Source organism: Cyanistes caeruleus, chromosome 4, assembly GCF_971803275.1.
Source record: "Cyanistes caeruleus chromosome 4, bCyaCae1.hap1.1, whole genome shotgun sequence".
Classification (NCBI taxonomy): Eukaryota; Metazoa; Chordata; class Aves; order Passeriformes; family Paridae; genus Cyanistes; species Cyanistes caeruleus.
Genome location: NC_141704.1, coordinates 1694934 through 1714481, shown reverse-complemented (window position 1 = coordinate 1714481; position 19548 = coordinate 1694934). Strand labels below are relative to the sequence as shown.

Sequence of the window (19548 nt, the reverse complement as noted above, 5' to 3'; positions counted from 1 at the left end):
CGGTTTCTATTTTTGGTTTTTTACAGGATTTTGGGTTTTTTTTTCCCGGATTTTGGGTTTTTTTGCCAGGATTTTTTCCTTTCTGTTTTTGGTTTTTTTTTTTTTTTTAATCCTTCCCTTGCAATCTCAGGAAGCCACCAAGGCTCTCCCTTCCCTTTCCCTCTCTTTCCCATCCCCATTTCCCAGAAAAATCCCTCGGCATGGATTCGGAGCCTCCCAAATCCCAGAATCCTGGAATGCTTTGGGATGGGATCCAGGGACCTTCAATCCCATCCCATTCCAATCCCACCATCCCAGGCTGCTCCAACCCTTCCTTGGCCATTCCCGGGATCCAGGGGCAGCCACAGCTGCTTTGGGAATTCCAACCCAGCCAGGAATTCCTTCCCAAATTCCCAACCCATCCATCCCTCTGGAGAATCTCTGTGCTGGAACACCGAGGCCTCTCCGAGTTCCCGCGGGGAAAATCCCATTTTTCGGCACAGATTCCCCATCCTCGCTCCCTCTCACTTGGAATTTGGGGTGGGATTTTCCCTTGGAATTTTCACTTCAGGGAATCTTTTCCTTTCCCGTTTTTCCATGTGGAAGTTGGGATGAGGAGATCCAAGAGGAGGCACCTGACGGCTCTGGAATGCCGAGCTCTGGCTGAGAGCTCCGAGGTTCCGTCGGCGTTGCGGCAGCCGCAGCGCCTGGAGCGAGGAATCCGCGGCCTTCGTCCCATCCCGCGCCCTCGGAGCCGCTCCACAGGTACCACTGGAATTCTGGGATGCTCCAGAGGCAGCTGGGAATGTTCTGGAATCCAGGGAGAGCTCCCAGCACATTCCAGGAGATAAAGGGGATCCAGGAGAGCTGGAATTTGGGAAAGACCTGGAAGGATATGACACAAGAAATGGCTCCAGATTGGAAAAGGGGAATTGGGGTGGGATTTTGGGAATTCCCAGAGCAGCCGTGGCTGCCCCTGGATCCCAGGAATGGCCAAGGAAGGGTTGGAGCAGCCTGGAATGGTGGGATTGGAATGGGGTGGGATTGAAGGTCCCTGGATCCCATCCCAAAGCATTCCAGGATTCTGGGATTTGGGAGGCTCCGAATCCATGCTGAGGGATTTTTCTGGGAAATGGGGATGGGAAAGAGAGGGAAAGGGAAGGGAGAGCCTTGGTGGCTTCCTGAGATTGCAAGGGAAGGCCCTGGGTCCATCAATTCCTTGGAGAGGAGATGGATCCAATGTCAGGCTCTGGAGCCAGGCTGGGAGAGCTGGGAATGTTCTCCTGGAGAAGGGAAGGATCCAGGGAGAGCTTCCAGCACATTCCAGGGCCTGGAGGGGCTCCGGGAGAGCTGGAATTTGGGAAAGGCCTGGAGGGGCAGGAGCCAGGGAATGGCTCCAGATTGGAAAAGGGGAATTGGGGTGGGATTTGGGAATTCCCAGAGCAGCTGTGGCTGCCCCAAATCCTGGGAATTTCCAAGGAAGGGTTGGAGCAGCCTGGGATGGTGGGAGGTGTCCCTGGAATGAGCTCTGAGCTCCCTCCCCATCCCAAAGCATTCCGGGATTCTGGGATTTGGGAGGCTCTGAATCCATGCCGAGGGATTTTTCTGGGAAATGGGGATGGGAAAGAGAGGGAAAGGGAAGGGATAGTCTCCATGTTTTAATTTAATTTTTATTTTTAAATATTTTTAAATTTTATTTGATTAGGTTTTATTATTTCTTTATGTTATTTTCCATTATTTTTTAGTTTTTATGGTTTTGTTTTTGTATTATTTATTTTCTTTTTGTTTTATTGGTTTTATGTCAGATTTTGAATAAAGTTTTACTTTCTATTTTCTTTTTCCTTCTTATTTTACATTTTTAAAAATTTTATTTGAATTTGTTTTAATCTGATTTTTTTTGTTGTTTTATATCAGATTTTCATTAATTTTTATTTTCATTTTTAATATTTTTAATATTTTTAATTTTTTTTCGATTTTGTTTTGTTTGATTTTATTATTTTTATGTTGTTTGACCTTATTTATTTTCATGGGTTTCATATTTTTATTTTTATATTCTTTTATTTCCTTCAGATTTTCATTTAATTTTTAATTTTCTTTTTTTTTATTATTTTATTTTATTTCTGTTTTATCTTATTCTATTTTCTTATATTATATTTTATTTTATTTTTATTTTGTTTTATTTTATTTTATTTTATTTTATTTTATTTTATTTTTACTTTATTTCTATAGAATTCGTCTCCTGATTTCCATGGAATTCATTCCCACTTTTCCTTAGAATTCCTCCCCCAATTTCCTTGGAATTCATTCCCTGATTTCCATGGAGTTAATTCCCGATTTTCATGGAATTCATTCCTGCTTTTCCATGGAATTCATCCCTTGATTTCCATGGAATCCATCCCCTGATTTCCATGGAATTCCTTCCCTGATTTTCATGGAATTCATTCCTGCTTTTCCTTGGAATTCCTCCCCTGATTTCCATGGATTTCCCCCCTTGATTTCCTTGGAATTCCTCTCTTGATTTCCTTGGAATTTCTCCCCTGATTTCCATGGAATCCATCCCCTGATTTCCATGGAATTCCTCCCCTCATTTCCTTGGAATTCCTCCCCTGATTTCCATGGAATTAATTCCTGATTTCCATTATATTCTTTCCCCGATTCCCATGGAATTCCTCCCCTGATTCCCATGGAATCCATCCCCTGATTCCCATGGAATCCATCCCCTGATTCCCATGGAATCCATCCCCTGATTCCCATGGAATTCCTCCCCTGATTCCCATGGAATCCATCCCCTGATTCCCATGGAATTCCTCCCCTGATTCCCATGGAATCCATCCCCTGATTCCCATGGAATTCCTCCCCTGATTCCCATGGAATTCCTCCCCTGATTCCCATGGAATTCCTCCCCTGATTCCCATGGAATTCCTCCCCTGATTCCCATGGAATTCATTCCCGCTTTCCCCCCCATGCAGCCCCCGGCCGGCAGAGGAGCATCCTGGATTTCTGTGGGATCCGGAGCCATGGGATCGAGGAGGATCCATCGGATCCCTGTTCCCCTTCTCCTCCAGATTCCTGCCTTTTCCAGCATTCCCAGCTCTCCGTGCCACCTCCAACTGCACATTCCAGGAAAAGACCTCTTCCCTCAGGAATTCCCACCCCAGAGCTGGATCTTTGGGATGAACCCCAGGAGAAAATTCCCGAACTGCTCCAGCAGGAATGGGAAGAGCTGGAAGTGGAGCCTCTTCCTGATTCCCACTACGGCCTCCTGGGCACTCGGAACTGGGAATTCCCTCAGGGATCCATAGATTCTCTTCCTGCTGAAATCCTCAGGAATATTTTTGCTCTCCTGCCGGTGCTGGATCTGTACCAAAACCTGAGCCTGGTCTGTCATTCCTGGCGGGAAATTATCCGGGATCCGCTGGTGAGGAACGTTCTGGAATAATCCCATGGGATCTGCCTCTCTCTGATCCTTTAAATCCCATCCTTCTTCCCACAATCCATGATTTTTTAGGTTTCCTGGCATTTTTTTTTTTTGGAATTTTTGGACTAAAAGTTGTTACCCCATATCCAAAATTGGGTATTGGAGCAAGATTCCATCTCATCTGTGGGAAAAAATCTGGAAGATTCCATAAAATCTCCGCTCTACTGTTTTCCCTTCAGCCTTTTTCCCTGAAGATTCCATTAAATTTCCCTTCTGCTGTTTTTCCTGCAGCCTTTTCTTCCTAGAAATCTGGAAGATTCCATAAAATCTCCCTTCTCCTGTTTTCCCTTTGGCCTTTTTTCCTAAAAATCTGGAAGGTTCCATGAAATCTGCCTCTTTTCCCCCCTTTTTTCTCCCCCCTTTTCCCCCTTTTTCCCCCGTTTTCCCCTATTTTCTCCCCTTTTTTCCCCCCTTCCCCCATTTTTCCCTCTTTTCCCCTGCTTTTTCCCTCAATTTTCCCTCAATTTTCCCTTTTTTCCCCCATTTTCACCCTTTTCCCCATTTTCCCCCTTTTTCCCCCTTTTCCCTCCCTTTTTCCCACCCTTTTCCCACTTTTTCCCTTTTTCCCCCATTTTTCCCTCTTTCCCCCCTCTTTTCCCCCTTTCCCCTCCCCTTTTCCCATTCTTTTCCCCATTTCCCCTCATTTTTCCCCCTTTCCCCCAGTTTTTTCCCACATTTTCCCCCAATTCCCCCCCTTTTCCCTTCTTTCCCTCCCCATTTTTCCCCCTTTACGCCCTTTTCTCCCTTTTCCCCCCTTTTCCCTTTTTCCCCCCATTTTTTCCCCATTTTCCCTAATTTTTCCCCCCTTTTCCCCTTTTTTTCCCCATTTTCCCCCTTTTCCCCCCCTTTTTTCCCTCTTTCCCCCAGTTTTTTCCCACATTTTTCCCCCTTTTTCCCCCCTTTTTCCCTCTTTCCCCCTGTTTTTTCTCACATTTTTCCACCCTTTTTCCCCTTTTTCCCTCATTTCCCCCCATTTTCCCCCCTTTCCCCATCTCCCTTCCCCCTCCCAAGCTCCCTTTCCAAACCCTATTTCTTTGGGGATCCAATCCTGGAATTCCCAGCGGTGAATCCCGCTGTTTTCCTGCTTCCCATTCCAGTTTATTCCATGGAAAAAGCTCTACCACCGCTACCTGAAGGGGGAGCGCTCGGCCCTGCAGGCGGTGGAGCAAATCCTGCAGGAATTTTCCATCACCAAGGAAAACCAGGAATGTGTCCTGGGGCTGGTCAGGTGAGCCCAAATCCTCTTTTTTTTGCACCCTTTGGGAATTTTTTTCCCCGGGAATTCCCTAAACAGGCGGGAAATGTGCGGGGAAAATGGAGGAGGAGAAGGGATTTTGATAGGAAAAAATGCTGAAAAGAGGAGCAAAATTTTCCTTTTCCTTAGGAATTCCTCAGGAATTCTCCAGCTCCTTCCCAACTTCCTCAGGAATTCTCCTGCCCCTCCAGGAATTCTCCAGCCCCTTCCATCTCCCTCAGGATTTTTCCAGCCCCTTCCCAGCTCCCTCAGGAATTCTCCAGCCCCTTCCATCTCCCTCAGGAATTTTCCAGCCCCTTCCCAGCTCCCTCAGGAATTCTCCAGCCCCTTCCCATCTCCCTCAGGAATTCTCCAGCTACCTCAGGAATTCTCCAGCCCCTTCCCATCTCCCTCAGGAATTCTCCAGCCCCTTCCCATCTCCCTCAGCAATTCTCCAGCTCCCTCAGGAATTCTCCAGCCCCTTCCCATCTCCCTCAGGAATTCTCCAGCCCCTTTCCAGCTCCCTCAGGAATTCTCCAGCCCCTTCCCAGCTCCCTCAGGAATTCTCCAGCCCCTTCCCATCTCCCTCAGGAATTCTCCAGCTCCCTCAGGAATTCTCCAGCCCCTTCCCATCTCCCTCAGGAATTCTCCAGCTCCCTCAGGAATTCTCCAGCCCCTTCCCATCTCCCTCAGGAATTCTCCAGCCCCTTCCCATCTCCCTCAGGAATTCTCCAGCCCCTTCCCATCTCCCTCAGGAATTCTCCAGCCCCTTCCCATCTCTCTCAGGAATTCTCCAGCCCCTTCCCATCTCCCTCAGGAATTCTCCAGCCCCTTCCCATCTCCCTCAGGAATTCTCCAGCTCCTTCCCATCTCCCTCAGCAATTCTCCAGCTCCTTCCCATCTCCCTCAGGAATTCTCCAGCTCCTTCCCAGCTCCCTCAGGAATTTTCCAGCCCCTTCCCATCTCCCTCAGGAATTTTCCAGCCCCTTCCAAACTCCCTCAGGAATTCTCCAGCCCCTTCCCATCTCCCTCAGGAATTCTCCAGCCCCTTCCCATCTCCTCCAGGAATTCTCCAGCCCCTTCCCAGCTCCCTCAGGAATTTTCCAGCCCCTTCCCATCTCCCTCAGGAATTCTCCAGCTCCCTCAGGAATTCTCCAGCCCTAAAGGAAACTTTGAGACAGAAATTCCAGCCTGCAGAAATTTATTCCAAAAACCGGGAATTCTTTTCCTGACGTAGGAACGAGCTGGAAATCCATATTCCAACTGCTCGAAATTCCATGAAAAACACGTCAGGGATTAATGAAACTCCTCCAGCCACTCTGGGGGTGCTTTGGATGAGCCAAAATTTCCTTGGAGAGTAAATCCCTCGTTATCCCTCCTGCGCAGGTTGGTGGCATCCAAGGGAGCCAAGGTGGATCCCAACGCTCTTCTCCGGATTTTGGGAAGTCATCCCCTCTTCCCAAAGGCTCAAATCTGCGTCCACAACAAATTCCCAGATTTACTCAGCAAGCCTGGGGTGAGTTTCACTCAATTTTGGGGGATTTTTTTAAAATTCCTGCGGCGTCTTCCGGATCCAAAGTTGTTCTGTATCCAAAATCCGTGTTGGAGCAACGTTGCTGCCCATCCGTGGGGAAAAACCAGAAAAATCTGGAAGATTCCATAAAATCTCAGCTCTGCTGTTTTCCCTTCGGCCATTTTTCCTAAAGATCTCGCAGATTCCATGAAATTTCCCTTCTCCTGTTTTTCCCTTTGGCATTTTTTCCTAAAAATCTGGAAGATTCCATGAAATTTCCCTTTTGCTGTGTTCCCTTTGGTCTTTTTTCCCAAAGATCTGGAAGATTCCATGAAATCTCCACTCTTCTGTTTTTTCCCTTTTGGCCTTTTTTCCTAAAAATCTGGAAGATTCTATGAAATTTTCCTTCTCCTGTTTGTCCTGCAGCCTTTTTTTCCTAAAAATCTGGAAGATTCCATGAAATTTCTCTTTTCCTGTTTTTTTCTGCGGCCTTTTTTAGTAAAAATCTGGAAGATTCCATAAAATCTGCGCTCTACTGTTTTTCCCTTCAGCCTTTTTTCCTAAAAATCTGGAAAATTCCATGAAATTTCTCTTGTCCTGTTTTTCCTGCAGCCTTTTTTTCCTAAAAATCTGGAAGATTCCATAAAAACCAATCTGGAAGATTCCATAAAAACCCTGGAGATGGGTTTTGATGGATTTGGTTTAGTCTGGAATCACCTGGAAGTTGTTTTCCCTGCAGGAATGATCCCTAAATCCCACAAAACCCCGTTTGAGAACAGCACCATTCCCTGGGAACCGCCAGCCCATGTTTTTTTGGGAATACCCAGCTTTTCCTTGGTGCCATTCCCATGGATTTGGCTGGATAAAGCCAGAGGGGATTCAAATACGGGATGTGTTCCTCCCTCCTCCTCCTTTGAGGTGACTCCTGATTCCCAAACTCCTCAAACTTTGGGATAATCTGGGCTGATTTAGGATTCAGTGGCTCCTCACGGGAATTTTTCCACCTCCAAGCAGAATTTTCCACCCTCCTGGAATCTCCAAGGTTTTTTTGGTTCTTTTCCCACCCCAGCCCGAGAGGATGTGGGCGATCTTCGCCGTCATGGTGTTGTTTTCCGACGGCGTCGGCGACATCCGGAGCCTCCTGGAATATTTCCGGAGCCGCCGCTCGGAGCTGGCGCCGCTGGAGGCGACCGAGGCTCTTCACTGCATGGCCACGGTGCTCCGTGCCATGAGGGACCGGAGCATTCCCGTCTCCAACAGGTCAGGAACTTCCCATCCCCATTCCTGTTCCCATCCCCATCCCCATTCCTGTTCCCATCCCCATTCCTGTTCCCATCCCCATTCCTGTTCCCGTTCCCGTCCCCTTTCCCATTCCCATCCCCAATTCCCATTCCCACCCCCATTCCCACCCCCATTCCCACCCCCATTCCCGCCCCCATTCCCACCCCCTTTCCCGTCCCCGTTCCCTTTCCCGTCCCCGTTCCCTTTCCCATCCCCGTTCCCATCCCCATTCCAATTCCCATTCCCATCCCCGTCCCCGTTCCTTTTCCCATTCCCATTCCCACCCCCATTCCCACCCCCATTCCCATCCCCATTCCCTTTCCCATTCCCATCCCCATTCCTATCCCCGTTCCCATTCCTGTTACCTTTACCATTCCCATTCCCGTTCCCATCCCCATCCTCATTCCAATTCCCATCCCAATTCCCTTTCCCATCCCCATCCCCCATTCCCATCCCCAATTCCCATTCCCATCCCCGTTCCCATTCCGTCCCTGCTGGCTCCAATCCAGCCTTGGATATTCCAGGGATGAGGCAGCCACAGCTGCTCTGGGAATTCCTTCCCAAATCCCACCCCAATTCCCCTTTTCCAATCTGGAGCCATTCCCTGGCTCCTGCCCCTCCAGGCCTTTCCCAAATTCCAGCTCTCCTGGAGCCCCTCCAGGCCCTGGAATGTGCTGGAAGCTCTCCCTGGATCCTTCCCTTCTCCAGGAGAACATTCCCAACTCTCCCAGCCTGCCTCCAGAGCCTGACATTGGATCCATCTCCTCTCCAAGGAATTGATGGACCCAGGGCCTTCCCTTGCAATCTCAGGAAGCCACCAAGGCTCTCCCTTCCCTTTCCCTCTCTTTCCCATCCCCATTTCCCAGAAAAATCCCTCGGGACGGATTCGGAGCCTCCCAAATCCCGGAATGCTTTGGGATGGGATCCAGGGACCTTCAATCCCACCCCATTCCAATCCCCCCATCCCAGGCTGCTCCAACCCTTCCTTGGCCATTCCCGGGATCCAGGGGCAGCCACGGCTGCTCTGGGAATTCCAACCCAGCCAGGAATTCTTTCCCAAAATCCCATCCATCCCTGCCCTCTGGAATTCCCCCTTATCCCATCACTCCTTTCAGGGCTCAATATTCCAAAAATTCCAGTTTTTCCAAAAAAAAAGCAGGATTGAGAGAAACTTCCTGCTCAGCTCCAGGAATTGAATGTTTTTATTACATCCACAAAATGAATTTATTGGAATTGGTTCCATAGGAGCTGCTTCCCTCGTTCCCAAAAAAAAAAAACCAGGATCTGAGCAGAGATTCCATCAGTGAGGATGAGGATGGAGAACACAGGGAAATTCATGGGAGAAAATTGGGAATGAACTGGAGTGGGAAACGGACAGGGAAAGGTTCATCCTCTGCTTCCTGAGGGAAATTGGGAATTTTCTTTGGAAAGGTTCATCCTCTTCTTCCTGAGGAAAATTGGGAATTTTTCCTGAGGGAAATTGGGAATTTTCTTTGGAATGTTTTTCCTGGATAAAGTCGATCACCTGCACAAAGTCCAGCCCTGAGCAGCACCAAAATCCAGCACCAAAATCCAGGGATTTTGGGTTTTCCATCTCCTTATTAAAATTAATTTTAAAAATTTAATTCTTAAATTTATTAAATTTATTAAAACTAATTAAAAGTTAATTATTTCATCATTTCCTGCAAGGCTTTTTAAAATTTCTTTAATTATCCAAGTGGAAAATTAGTAAATAAAGAAATAAATATTAATTAATAATACTAATTCTTAATAATAATAACTCTTAATAATAATAATTATTAATAACTAATAATAATTAATAATAATTAATAAATAATTGGCTGCAGAGGTTTAATTTGTCCTGAATGATTTCTCAGTGGTAATTCCTGATTTATCCCTTTATTTTTATTTTTATTTTTTTCCCAGGATTCACTACAATATTTTCTACTGTTTGTATCTGATGGAAAATTCCTCTGGAATTGCTCAGCCTCCGGAAGAGGGAAGAGGGGATTTGTGTTCCAGGTATCCCAGCGGTGCCCTGAGGGAATTCCAGACATTCTCTGGGAGCAAAAATTCCACAGCAGGAAAAGATGGAGATGGAGCAGCTCCACAACTCCTCCTGCTCCTCAGCACATTCCCGGGAATTCTCCCAGGAAAAGCAGGATTGGCCCTTCAAGCTGGAAGTTTGGAATTGCTGGGTTTAATTCTGTGCTGGGCTTGTCTTGGGATCAGGGAATGGTTTGGGATCATGGAATGGTTTTGGATCATGGAATGGTTTGGAATGGTTTGGGATCAGGGAATGGTTTGGGATCTTGGAATGGTTTGAGATCATCCAGTGCCCCCCTGCCATGGCAGGGTCATCTCCCTCCATCCCAGGCTGCTCCAAGCCACAATATCCAGCCTGGACTTGGACATTCCCAGGATTTGGGGCAGCCACAGCTTCTATGGGAATTCCCAAATCCCACCCCAATTCCCCTTTTCCAACCTGGAGACATTCCCTGGCTCCTGCCCCTCCAGGCCTTTCCCAAATTCCAGCTCTCCCGGAGCCCCTCCAGGCCCTGGAATGTGCTGGAAGCTCTCCCTGGATCCTTCCCTTCTCCAGGAGAACATTCCCAGCTCTCCCAGCCTGGCTCCAGAGCCTGACATTGGATCCATCTCCTCTCCAAGGAATTGATGGACCCAGGGCCTTCCCTTGCAATCTCAGGAAGCCACCAAGGCTCTCCCTTCCCTTTCCCTCTCTTTCCCATCCCCATTTCCCAGAAAAATCCCTCGGCATGGATTCGGAGCCTCCCAAATCCCAGAATCCCAGAATGCTTTGGGATGGGATCCAGGGACCTTCAATCCCATCCCATTCCAATCCCACCATCCCAGGCTGCTCCAACCCTTCCTTGGCCATTCCCAGGATCCAGGGGCAGCCACAATTAGTTTTACATGTGAGGATTTCTTTGAGGGATTTTGAAATCGTTGGACTTTTGGGGGGGATTTTTCCTAATTTTTTCTAATTTTGGGGGGATTTTCCTAGGGATTTTAAGGATTTTTTCATTCCTTTCCCACTCACCAATTTGAATTTTTTCCCTGTTTTTTAGTGGATGGGCCGATGTCAAACTGACCCATGAGCAGCAGAGGATTTTGAATCATAAAATCGAGCCTGGCCAGACAGTGAAAATCATGGCATTTGCAGGTAAGAGCCCAATAGATATAAAATAAATATAAAAATATATATAAACATAAAATATTATATATATATCACATGTATTATATATGTAAAATATATATAAAAGTAGATCTAAAATATATTTATAAATACAAAATATATATCTCACATTTATTATATATAATATATAATATACATATAATGCATGAAATATATATAGATATAAAATGTCTCACATATATAATATATATAATATATATAAAATATATATAAAATATAAATAAAAATCTAAATATATATAAATATAAAAAATATCTCACATATATTATATGTAATACATATAATATATATAAAATATCTATAAAAGAATATCTGAAAATATATACAAATATAAAATATATATCTCATATATATTATGTATATAAAATATATATAAAATATAAAAAATATATCTCACATATTATATATTACATAATATATATAATATATTTATATATATTAAAATTTATAAATATATATAAATATAAAATATATTTCTCACATATATTATATATAAAATATATATATAAAATATATATATAAAATATTTCTAAATATGAAATATCTATATATTTAATATTATATATAATATATGTATTATATATATAAAAATATATAAAATATATATATCATATATATTGTGTTATATATTACATATAATATATAATATATATTTATATATATAAAAATTTATAAATATATATAAATATAAAATATATTTCTCACATATATTGTGTATATAAAATTTATATATAATATTTCTAAAATATTTCTAAATAAAAATATCATATGTATCTTATATATATGTATTATATATATAAAAATATATATAAAACTGTATATAAATATAAATATGTATCTCACATGTATTATATATATAAATAAAAGTATATAAAAAAATATATAATATATGTCAGTATAAAATACTAAATATATCTCACATATATTATATATATAATATATATATAAAAACATATATAAAAATGCCAAAAATAATAATAAATTTTTAAAAATAAACATATAAATACATAAAAACTACTGGTAAATTTCCCAATCTGCTCCTTCCCTTCCTGATCCCTCTGTCCAAGGGATTGTCAGATTCCAAAGGGATCCGTTTGTGCCTCTGGGAGAAGAAATTGAAGGGAAATCTGCTGGAAATGGAGGCTGGATAAAAACAGGGAGAGAGGAGTGGGAAATGTGGGACAGCCCTGCAGATCCCAAGGCTGGGAAAGGAGGAACGGGAGATTCCAGGTGCTGGAGGGGAGATTTCCCTGGAATCCCCGGAGGAGGAGCAGGTCCTGAAAGGCTGAGCCCGTGGAAAATGGATCCAGGCTGGAGCAGGTCCTGAAGGACTGACCTCATGGAAAAGGGATCATTTCCTAAAGGAGTGACCCCATGGAAAAAGGGATCCATTCCTGAAGGATTGACCCCATGGAAAATGGTATCCAGGCTGGAAGAGCCCAATCCTGAAGGACCGACCCCATGGAAGGTAGAGCCATTCCTGAAGAACTGAGCCCACAGAAGAAAGGGATTCATGTTGGAAAAGCCCAATCCTGAAGGACCAACCCCATGGAAAAAGGAGCAGTTCCTGAAGAACTGACCCCATGGAAAATGGGATCCATTCCTGAAGAATTGACCCCAAGGAAAATGGGATCCATTCCTGAAGAAATGACCTCATGGAAAAACTGGATTCATGTTGGAAGAGCCCAGTCCTGAAGGACCAACCCCATAGAAGGTGGAGCAGTTCCTGAAGGACCAACCCCATGGAGAAAGGGATCCATTCCTGAAGAAATGACCCCATGGAAAAGGGATCTAGGCTGGAGCAGTTCCTGAAGAACTGAGCCCATGCAAAAGGGATCCATTCCTGAAGAACTGACCCTGTGGAAAAACAGGATTCATGTTGGAAGAGCCCATTCCTGAAGGACCAACCCCATGGAAAATGGGATCCATTCCTGAAGAACTGACCCCATGGAAAAGGGATCCAGGCTGGAGTGGGCACTTCATAAAGCTGGTCCAGGGAAGCTTTAGGATGGATTTTGGGAAAATTCCTCCATGCCCCAGGCAGGGATGGAATCCCCATTCCATAAAATCCTCTGGATGGGGACGTGGGTGGCCTTGGAAGTGCTGGGAATGCTTGGGCTTGACCTTAAAGAGCTTTTCCAACCTAAATAACTCCCTGAAATCAGGAGTGAAGAGGAATTTTAGAGTTGGAACAGCGGGACAGGCAGGTATAAATATAAAAATAAAAATAAAAATCTGGAATTATTCCTTCCTGACTCTGGATATTCCTGATTTTCCTCTCCAGGCACAGGGAAAACCTCGACTTTGGTCAAGTACGCGGAGAAATTCCGGGAGCTGAAATTCCTTTACCTGGCTTTTAACAGAGCTGTGGTGGAAAAGGGGAAAAAGGTTTTTCCAAGGAATGTCACCTGCAAGACTTTCCATTCCTTGGCTTTTGGAAGCGCTGGGAGATGGTGAGAGGGAATTAAAATTCCTTGGTGGAAGCAGGGAAAGGATGAGGAATCAGGAATTATAATTATTATTATATGGTTATATATTTATATTAATATAATATAATATAATATAATATAATATAATATAATATAATATAATATAATATAATATAATATGATATAATATGATATAATATAATATGATATGATATAATATGATATAACATAATATAACATAACATAATATAATATAACATAATACAATTAATATAATAATAAATATATATAATTTATATTATATAAAATATACAATATATATTCTGTTATATATTATAATATGTAATATATGCAATATTATGTATGTATAATATATAATAATAAATAATGTAATTAATGTAGTGTGATTAATAGAATATAATTTAATGCAATATAAATTATACTATATTATGATATTATGTTGTATGTTATATTAACTATATTATGTCATATTATATTAAATTATATTATATTACATTACATTAATATTATGAAGTTAATATAATATAGTATAGTATAATGCAGTATAATATAATATAATATAATATAATGTTTTATTACATTATAATGTATTATATGTTATAATATATTATAATGTATTATATTATATTATATTATATTATATTATATTATATTACTTTATTTTAATTATATTATGTTATATTAAATATGTTAAATTAAATATATTACATTCCATTACATTCCATTGCATTCCATTACATTCCATTATATTGCATTATATTACATTAAATAAATTATATACTGTATTATATTATATTATATTATATTTTTATATTATATTTATTATGTTGTATTACATTATAGTATATTATATTGCATTAAATTATATTAATGATATTATATGATACTATATTATAATGTAATATTATTTTATTAATATTACAATGTTAACAGCCAATATATAATTATACAGTATATTAATTAATAAAAAAATCAATTTCCTTATCCTGAGCTGTTTTAAGGATCCAATTCTGGCATTTTTAGGCTGGGGATAGGAATGAAAATGATCCATGACCTTGAAAAAGTGGGAATTGCCATTGCCTGGCTCTGCAAACACTCTGGAATTCCAGGGATGAGCTCAATTTTCCATCTCTAGAACGTATAAAACCAACAAATTTCGCCTTCCACCAGGATGAATCCATGCAGATTTAAAGAGATTCCGTTGTTAGGATGATCTGGGATGGAAATCCAAATTTTTCCATGGATAATTTACAAAAAAACAGGATTTTTGTACGTTTTAACATAATTTTTTTTGGCTTTTTCTCCCCTCTGCCCCAGCTACAAAGACAAAGGCAAGCTGAACTTTTCCAAGATGTCCGTGTTTTCCATCAGCTCCCTCCTTCGGAATTGCAAAGGCCAATCCCTGTTTGTGAGAGGGAAAACGGTGTCGCAGACCTTGGAGAATTTCTTTTCCTCCAGGGATGAGGAGATCAGCGAGGAGCACGTTCCGCTCTGGTTCAGGAACACCCACGGGAACATGGAGCGCGTGAGCCCACAGGAAAAGAGGGTGATAATATAATTATAATAATTATATTATAATTATATTATAATATAATGTAATATAATGTAATATAATGTAATATAATATAATGTAATGTAATACAATATAATATAATGTAATGTAATACAATATAATACAATATAATACAATATCATGTAATACCATGTGATACCGTGTGATATTATATTATATTATATTATATTATATATTATAATATATTATATTATATTATATTATATTATATTATATTATATTATATTATATTATATTATATTATATTATATTATATTATATTATATTATACAATATAATAATATATTATATTATACAATATAATATCATGTAATATAATACAATATCAAATGGTAATTTTAAGTTATTTTATTTTATTCCACCTTTTTTTTTATTTTATTTTATTATTTTATTTTATTTCGTTCTATTCCATAATTGGATATAATATAATATAATATAATATAATATAATATAATATAATATAATATAATATAATATCATGTAGTATAATGTAATGTAATATAATACAATATCAAATGGTAATTTTATTTTAAGTTATTTTATTTTATTCCACCATTTCATTTGATTTTATTCCTTTATTTTATTTTATTCTATTTTATTTTAATTTATTTTATTTCATTTCATTCCACTATTTGACTTTATTTCATTTCATCTCATTTAATTTCATTCCTTTATTTTATTTTATTTCATTTCATTTCATGATTTTATTTTAATTTATTTTATTTCACTTTATTTTATTTCACTATTTTATTTTATTCCACTATTTCATTTCATTTCATTTTATTTCATTTTATTCCTTTATTTGATTTGATTTCATTTAATTACATTTTATTCCGTTATTTTATTTAATTTAATTTAATTTAATTCCATTTCATTCCAGTATTTTATTTTATTTTTATTTATTTTATTTTACTTTATTTTATCTTATTCCACTATTTTATTTTATTTTATCTTATTCCACTATTTTATTTTATTTTATTTTATCTTATTCCACTATTTGATTTCATTTCATTATTTTTGTTTTATTTTATTTTATTCCACTGTTACGTTTCATTTCATCTCTTTATTTTATTTTATTTTATTTTATTTTATTTTATTTTATTTTATTTTATTTTATTTTATTTTATTTTATTTTATTTTATTTTATTTTATTTTATTTTATTTTATTTTATTTTATTCCCCATTTCAGATCAACTTGGAGGAGGCCAGGGAGATTTGGCACAACATGAAGGACCTGGATGGAGACGTGGAAAAGAAATACAAGATGACTTGTGATGGTAAAAGAGATGGAAAATCCCTCAGGAAAAATGGATTTGGTGCTGGAAAAATCAATGGATTTCTTATTCCTGCTTAAAAAAGGGAAAATCCCATTTTTCCTGCTGCTGGCTCAGCAGGGAATGTCCCTCTGGCTCAATTTTTTCACCTATAAAATCCATAAAATTTATTTGTGCTCCCATTGGGATAAAAACGTGTGGATTTGAAGGATATTCCCTTTTTTTTTTTATTTTAAACATCTAAAAAAATCCAAAAAATATTACAAGTTTCTCCCTGCACGTCCTTTCCTCTGGATTGTGCCGGAGAAAACTTTTCCTTGGAATTTTTACCGGGCAATAAAAAATTGGGAATCACCAAATTCCAGCTGGGGTTATTTTAAACAGCTAAAAAAATCCAAAAAAAAATTACAAGTTTCTCCCTGCACGTCCTTTCCTCTGGATTGTGCCGGAGAAAACTTTTCCTTGGAATTTTTACCGGGCAATAAAAAATTGGGAATCACCAAATTCCAGCTGGGGAACGGAAACTCTTCCAAACATCCTGGAAATTCCAAGTGAAATCTTAGCAAACAACCCCAAAAAAAAAAGGGAAAAAAGGGATTTATTTTAAAGATTTATTTTTAAGATTTATTTTAAAGTGATCTATGCTGAGAGAATTCCCCTCTCCGTGAAATTCCCGATTTTTTTCCCCTCAGGATATTTGAAACTCTGGCAGCTCAGCAAACCCCAGCTCTCAGGATACGACGCCATTTTTGTGGATGAAGCTCAGGATTGCACGCCAGGTGAATTATTCCAAGAATTCCAGCTCCAATCCCACTTCCAGAAGGAATTTCCACATTCATGGGAACGCTTTGGGAATATCTTAACCCAAACATTTGGAATTTCAACCTGATTTTCCCCTCGGGTTTAACTTCTGAACCGATTTGCGTTCGGAGCGGGTTCTTCCCTCAATATCCAAAGTTTTCCCTTGGATTTGGAGCGGGTTCACCATCCAGATTTTTAATTTTTTAATTCCCACAGCCATCGTGGATATCGTACAATCCCAAAAATGTGGGAAAATCCTGGTGGGAGACCCTCACCAACAGATCTACACATTCCGAGGGGCCGTCAACACCCTCTACTTGCTGCCCCACAGCCACGTGTTCTACCTGACCCAGGCAAGGGCACAATTCCCATGGAAAAATCCCAAATCTGTGGAAAATTTGGGATCTGGGATAGAGGTGGCGTTGTGGGGAGATTCCTTGGGTTTTTGGTTTGGTTGGGTTTTTTTTGAGGGGAATATCTGGGATGTTGGAGGTGGCTGTGGGATGTGATGGGATGGAGATGATGGGAGAGCTGGGAATGTTCTCCTGGAGAAGGGAAGGATCCAGGGAGAGCTTCCAGCACATTCCAGGGCCTGGAGGGGCTCTGGGAGAGCTGGAATTTGGGAAAGGCCTGGAGGGGCAGGAGCCAGGGAATGGCTCCAGATTGGAAAAGGGGAGATTGGGGTGGGATTTGGGAATTCCCAGAGCAGCTGTGGCTGCCCCAAATCCCGGGAATGTCCAAGGCCTGGGATGGTGGGAGGTGTCCCTGCCCATTCAGGATTTTCAGGAATATTTTGGGAATTTTGGTGCTTTTCCAGGAGAAGCAGTCCAGGAGCTTGGTGGGAATCACATCATTTGGATTTAAGAATTATTGGGATTTCTAGGAATATTTTGGATGGATTTAGTGGTTTTTTATGGAAAAATTCTCCAGAAGATTGCTGGGAATGCAATAATTCCATGTGGAGCCATCTTTGGATGGATTCCAACAATTCCCTCTTGTTTTGGTGCTGATCCCGGGATTTTTCCGTGCAGAGTTTCCGCTTTGGGCCCGAAATCGCCTACGTGGGATCCACGATCCTGGATTTGTGCAAAGGGATCCGCGGGAAAACCCTGCTGGGAGGGACCCAAAAGGGTGAGATGGGATTGGGAATGAGGGAAAATTCCCGGATAATTGTGGGATAGAAGTCTGGAGTCATTTGTTAGTTAATTATAATTAATTGTAGTTGTAATTAATTATAATAATAATTCATTATCAGTAATTAAAACTAAATTATGAAATATAATTCATATCATACATAATGATATATTAATTAAAATTATATAATAAAATAAATTATATTAAATAATTATATAATAATATATAATTATATTAAAATATAATTATATATTAAAATATAATTATTAATTATAATGATATCTCTATATATTATATATAATATATAGAATTAATTCTAATTATATATTCATTTTTAATTAGTTAACATTTTAAAAAATACTTAATAGAACTAATTATATTTCTATTAATAAATAATTTAAGTTTAATAAATTTGGAATAATTTATCATTATAGATATAATTAAATTGTAACGAATATATTATAACTTATAGCATAATTATATAATTAATTTAATATATTAATTATATGTTATTATATATAATCTATTATTGTGTATAATAATTGTTATATGATTAATATAAAATATTAAATTTTTATGTAATTAATTATAAATAATTGAGTATATTGATAGCTATATTAATAAATATTTATTAATTATTAATTATATATAATTGTTTTAATATCATTAATTGTTATATATAATAATATATTGTATGATTATATATAACCTACAGTAATATAATATATCTTAAATATTATTAATATTAATATTTATAATTAGTTGTAATTAATAATATTAGTATTTAAAATATTTAATAAAATAATCGAATTATTCTATAATATTTATGTTTTGGAATTATAAATAATATATATAATATTATAGTGGGAATGGCTGTGGATAACTGGGAATTCCTGGCAGGAATGGCTGTGCATATCCAGCAATTCCTGGCGGGAATTCCTGTGGATATCTGGGAATTCCTGGCACGAATGGCTGTGGATAACTGGGAATTCCTGGCGGGAATGGCTGTGAATATCCAGGAATTCCTGGCAGGAATGGCTGTGGATAACCAGGAATTCCTGGCAGGAATGGCTGTGGATAACTGGGAATTCCTGGCAGGAATGGCTTTGGATAAGTGGGAATTCCTGTGGATAACTGGGAATTTCTCTGGCAGGAGACGTGAGGGGAAGCTGGGCCGGGTCGGTGGCGCTGCTGTCCCGCAGCAACTGGAACGTGTTCGAGGACGCCGTGGAATTCTCTGGGAGAGACCCCCCAGCCAAAATCCACATTATTGGGGTGAGGGGAAGCGCCCAGAGGGGCTTCCCAGTCAAATTCCATGGATTTCAATGAATATTCCAGGAAAAAACAGGAATTTTTTGCTCTCAGGGATGCCGTTCTTCCCCAGCCCGTGCAGGCCTCATCCCATTTTTGGGACAATTTCTCCCATTTTAAGGATAATTTCTGCCATTTTTCTGAGGGATAAGGCAGGGTAAAAGGGATAGACCAAGTCTCTCCAAGGATTGAAATGAATATTCCAGGAAAAAGCAGGAATTTTCAGGAAAAAACAGGAATTTGTTGCTCTCAGGGATGCCGTTCTTCCCCAGCCTGTGCAGGCCTCATTCCTGTTTTGACGATAAT

The 19548-nt window shown here is 39.7% G+C and overlaps 1 protein-coding gene across 7 annotated transcripts in view; it reads left to right on the top strand.

Annotated features, from left to right (window-relative positions):
- Positions 1 to 19548, top strand: part of FBH1 (F-box DNA helicase 1) — a 29563-nt gene that overhangs the window by 1679 nt on the left and 8336 nt on the right. For 4 of the 7 annotated variants that reach the window (XR_015286017.1, XR_015286018.1, XM_086886328.1 and 1 more), the window contains exons 2-15: positions 586 to 744; positions 2949 to 3397; positions 4555 to 4685; positions 6078 to 6207; positions 7274 to 7464; positions 9412 to 9507; positions 10572 to 10666; positions 12984 to 13152; positions 14467 to 14695; positions 15912 to 15999; positions 16689 to 16775; positions 17014 to 17150; positions 17829 to 17928; positions 19085 to 19206. Coding sequence is in view for 4 of the 7 variants with exons in the window: in XM_086886328.1 (XP_086742454.1) it covers positions 591 to 744; positions 2949 to 3397; positions 4555 to 4685; positions 6078 to 6207; positions 7274 to 7464; positions 9412 to 9507; positions 10572 to 10666; positions 12984 to 13152; positions 14467 to 14695; positions 15912 to 15999; positions 16689 to 16775; positions 17014 to 17150; positions 17829 to 17928; positions 19085 to 19206 (2178 nt within the window). In the remaining 3 variants the exon portion in view is untranslated. Of the gene's footprint in view, positions 1 to 111; positions 745 to 2948; positions 3398 to 4554; positions 4686 to 6077; positions 6208 to 7273; positions 7465 to 9411; positions 9508 to 10571; positions 10667 to 12983; positions 13153 to 14466; positions 14696 to 15911; positions 16000 to 16688; positions 16776 to 17013; positions 17151 to 17828; positions 17929 to 19084; positions 19207 to 19548 lie in introns of those variants that run through there. The other 3 variants (XR_015286016.1, XM_086886327.1, XM_086886330.1) reach the window with 2 other exon arrangements.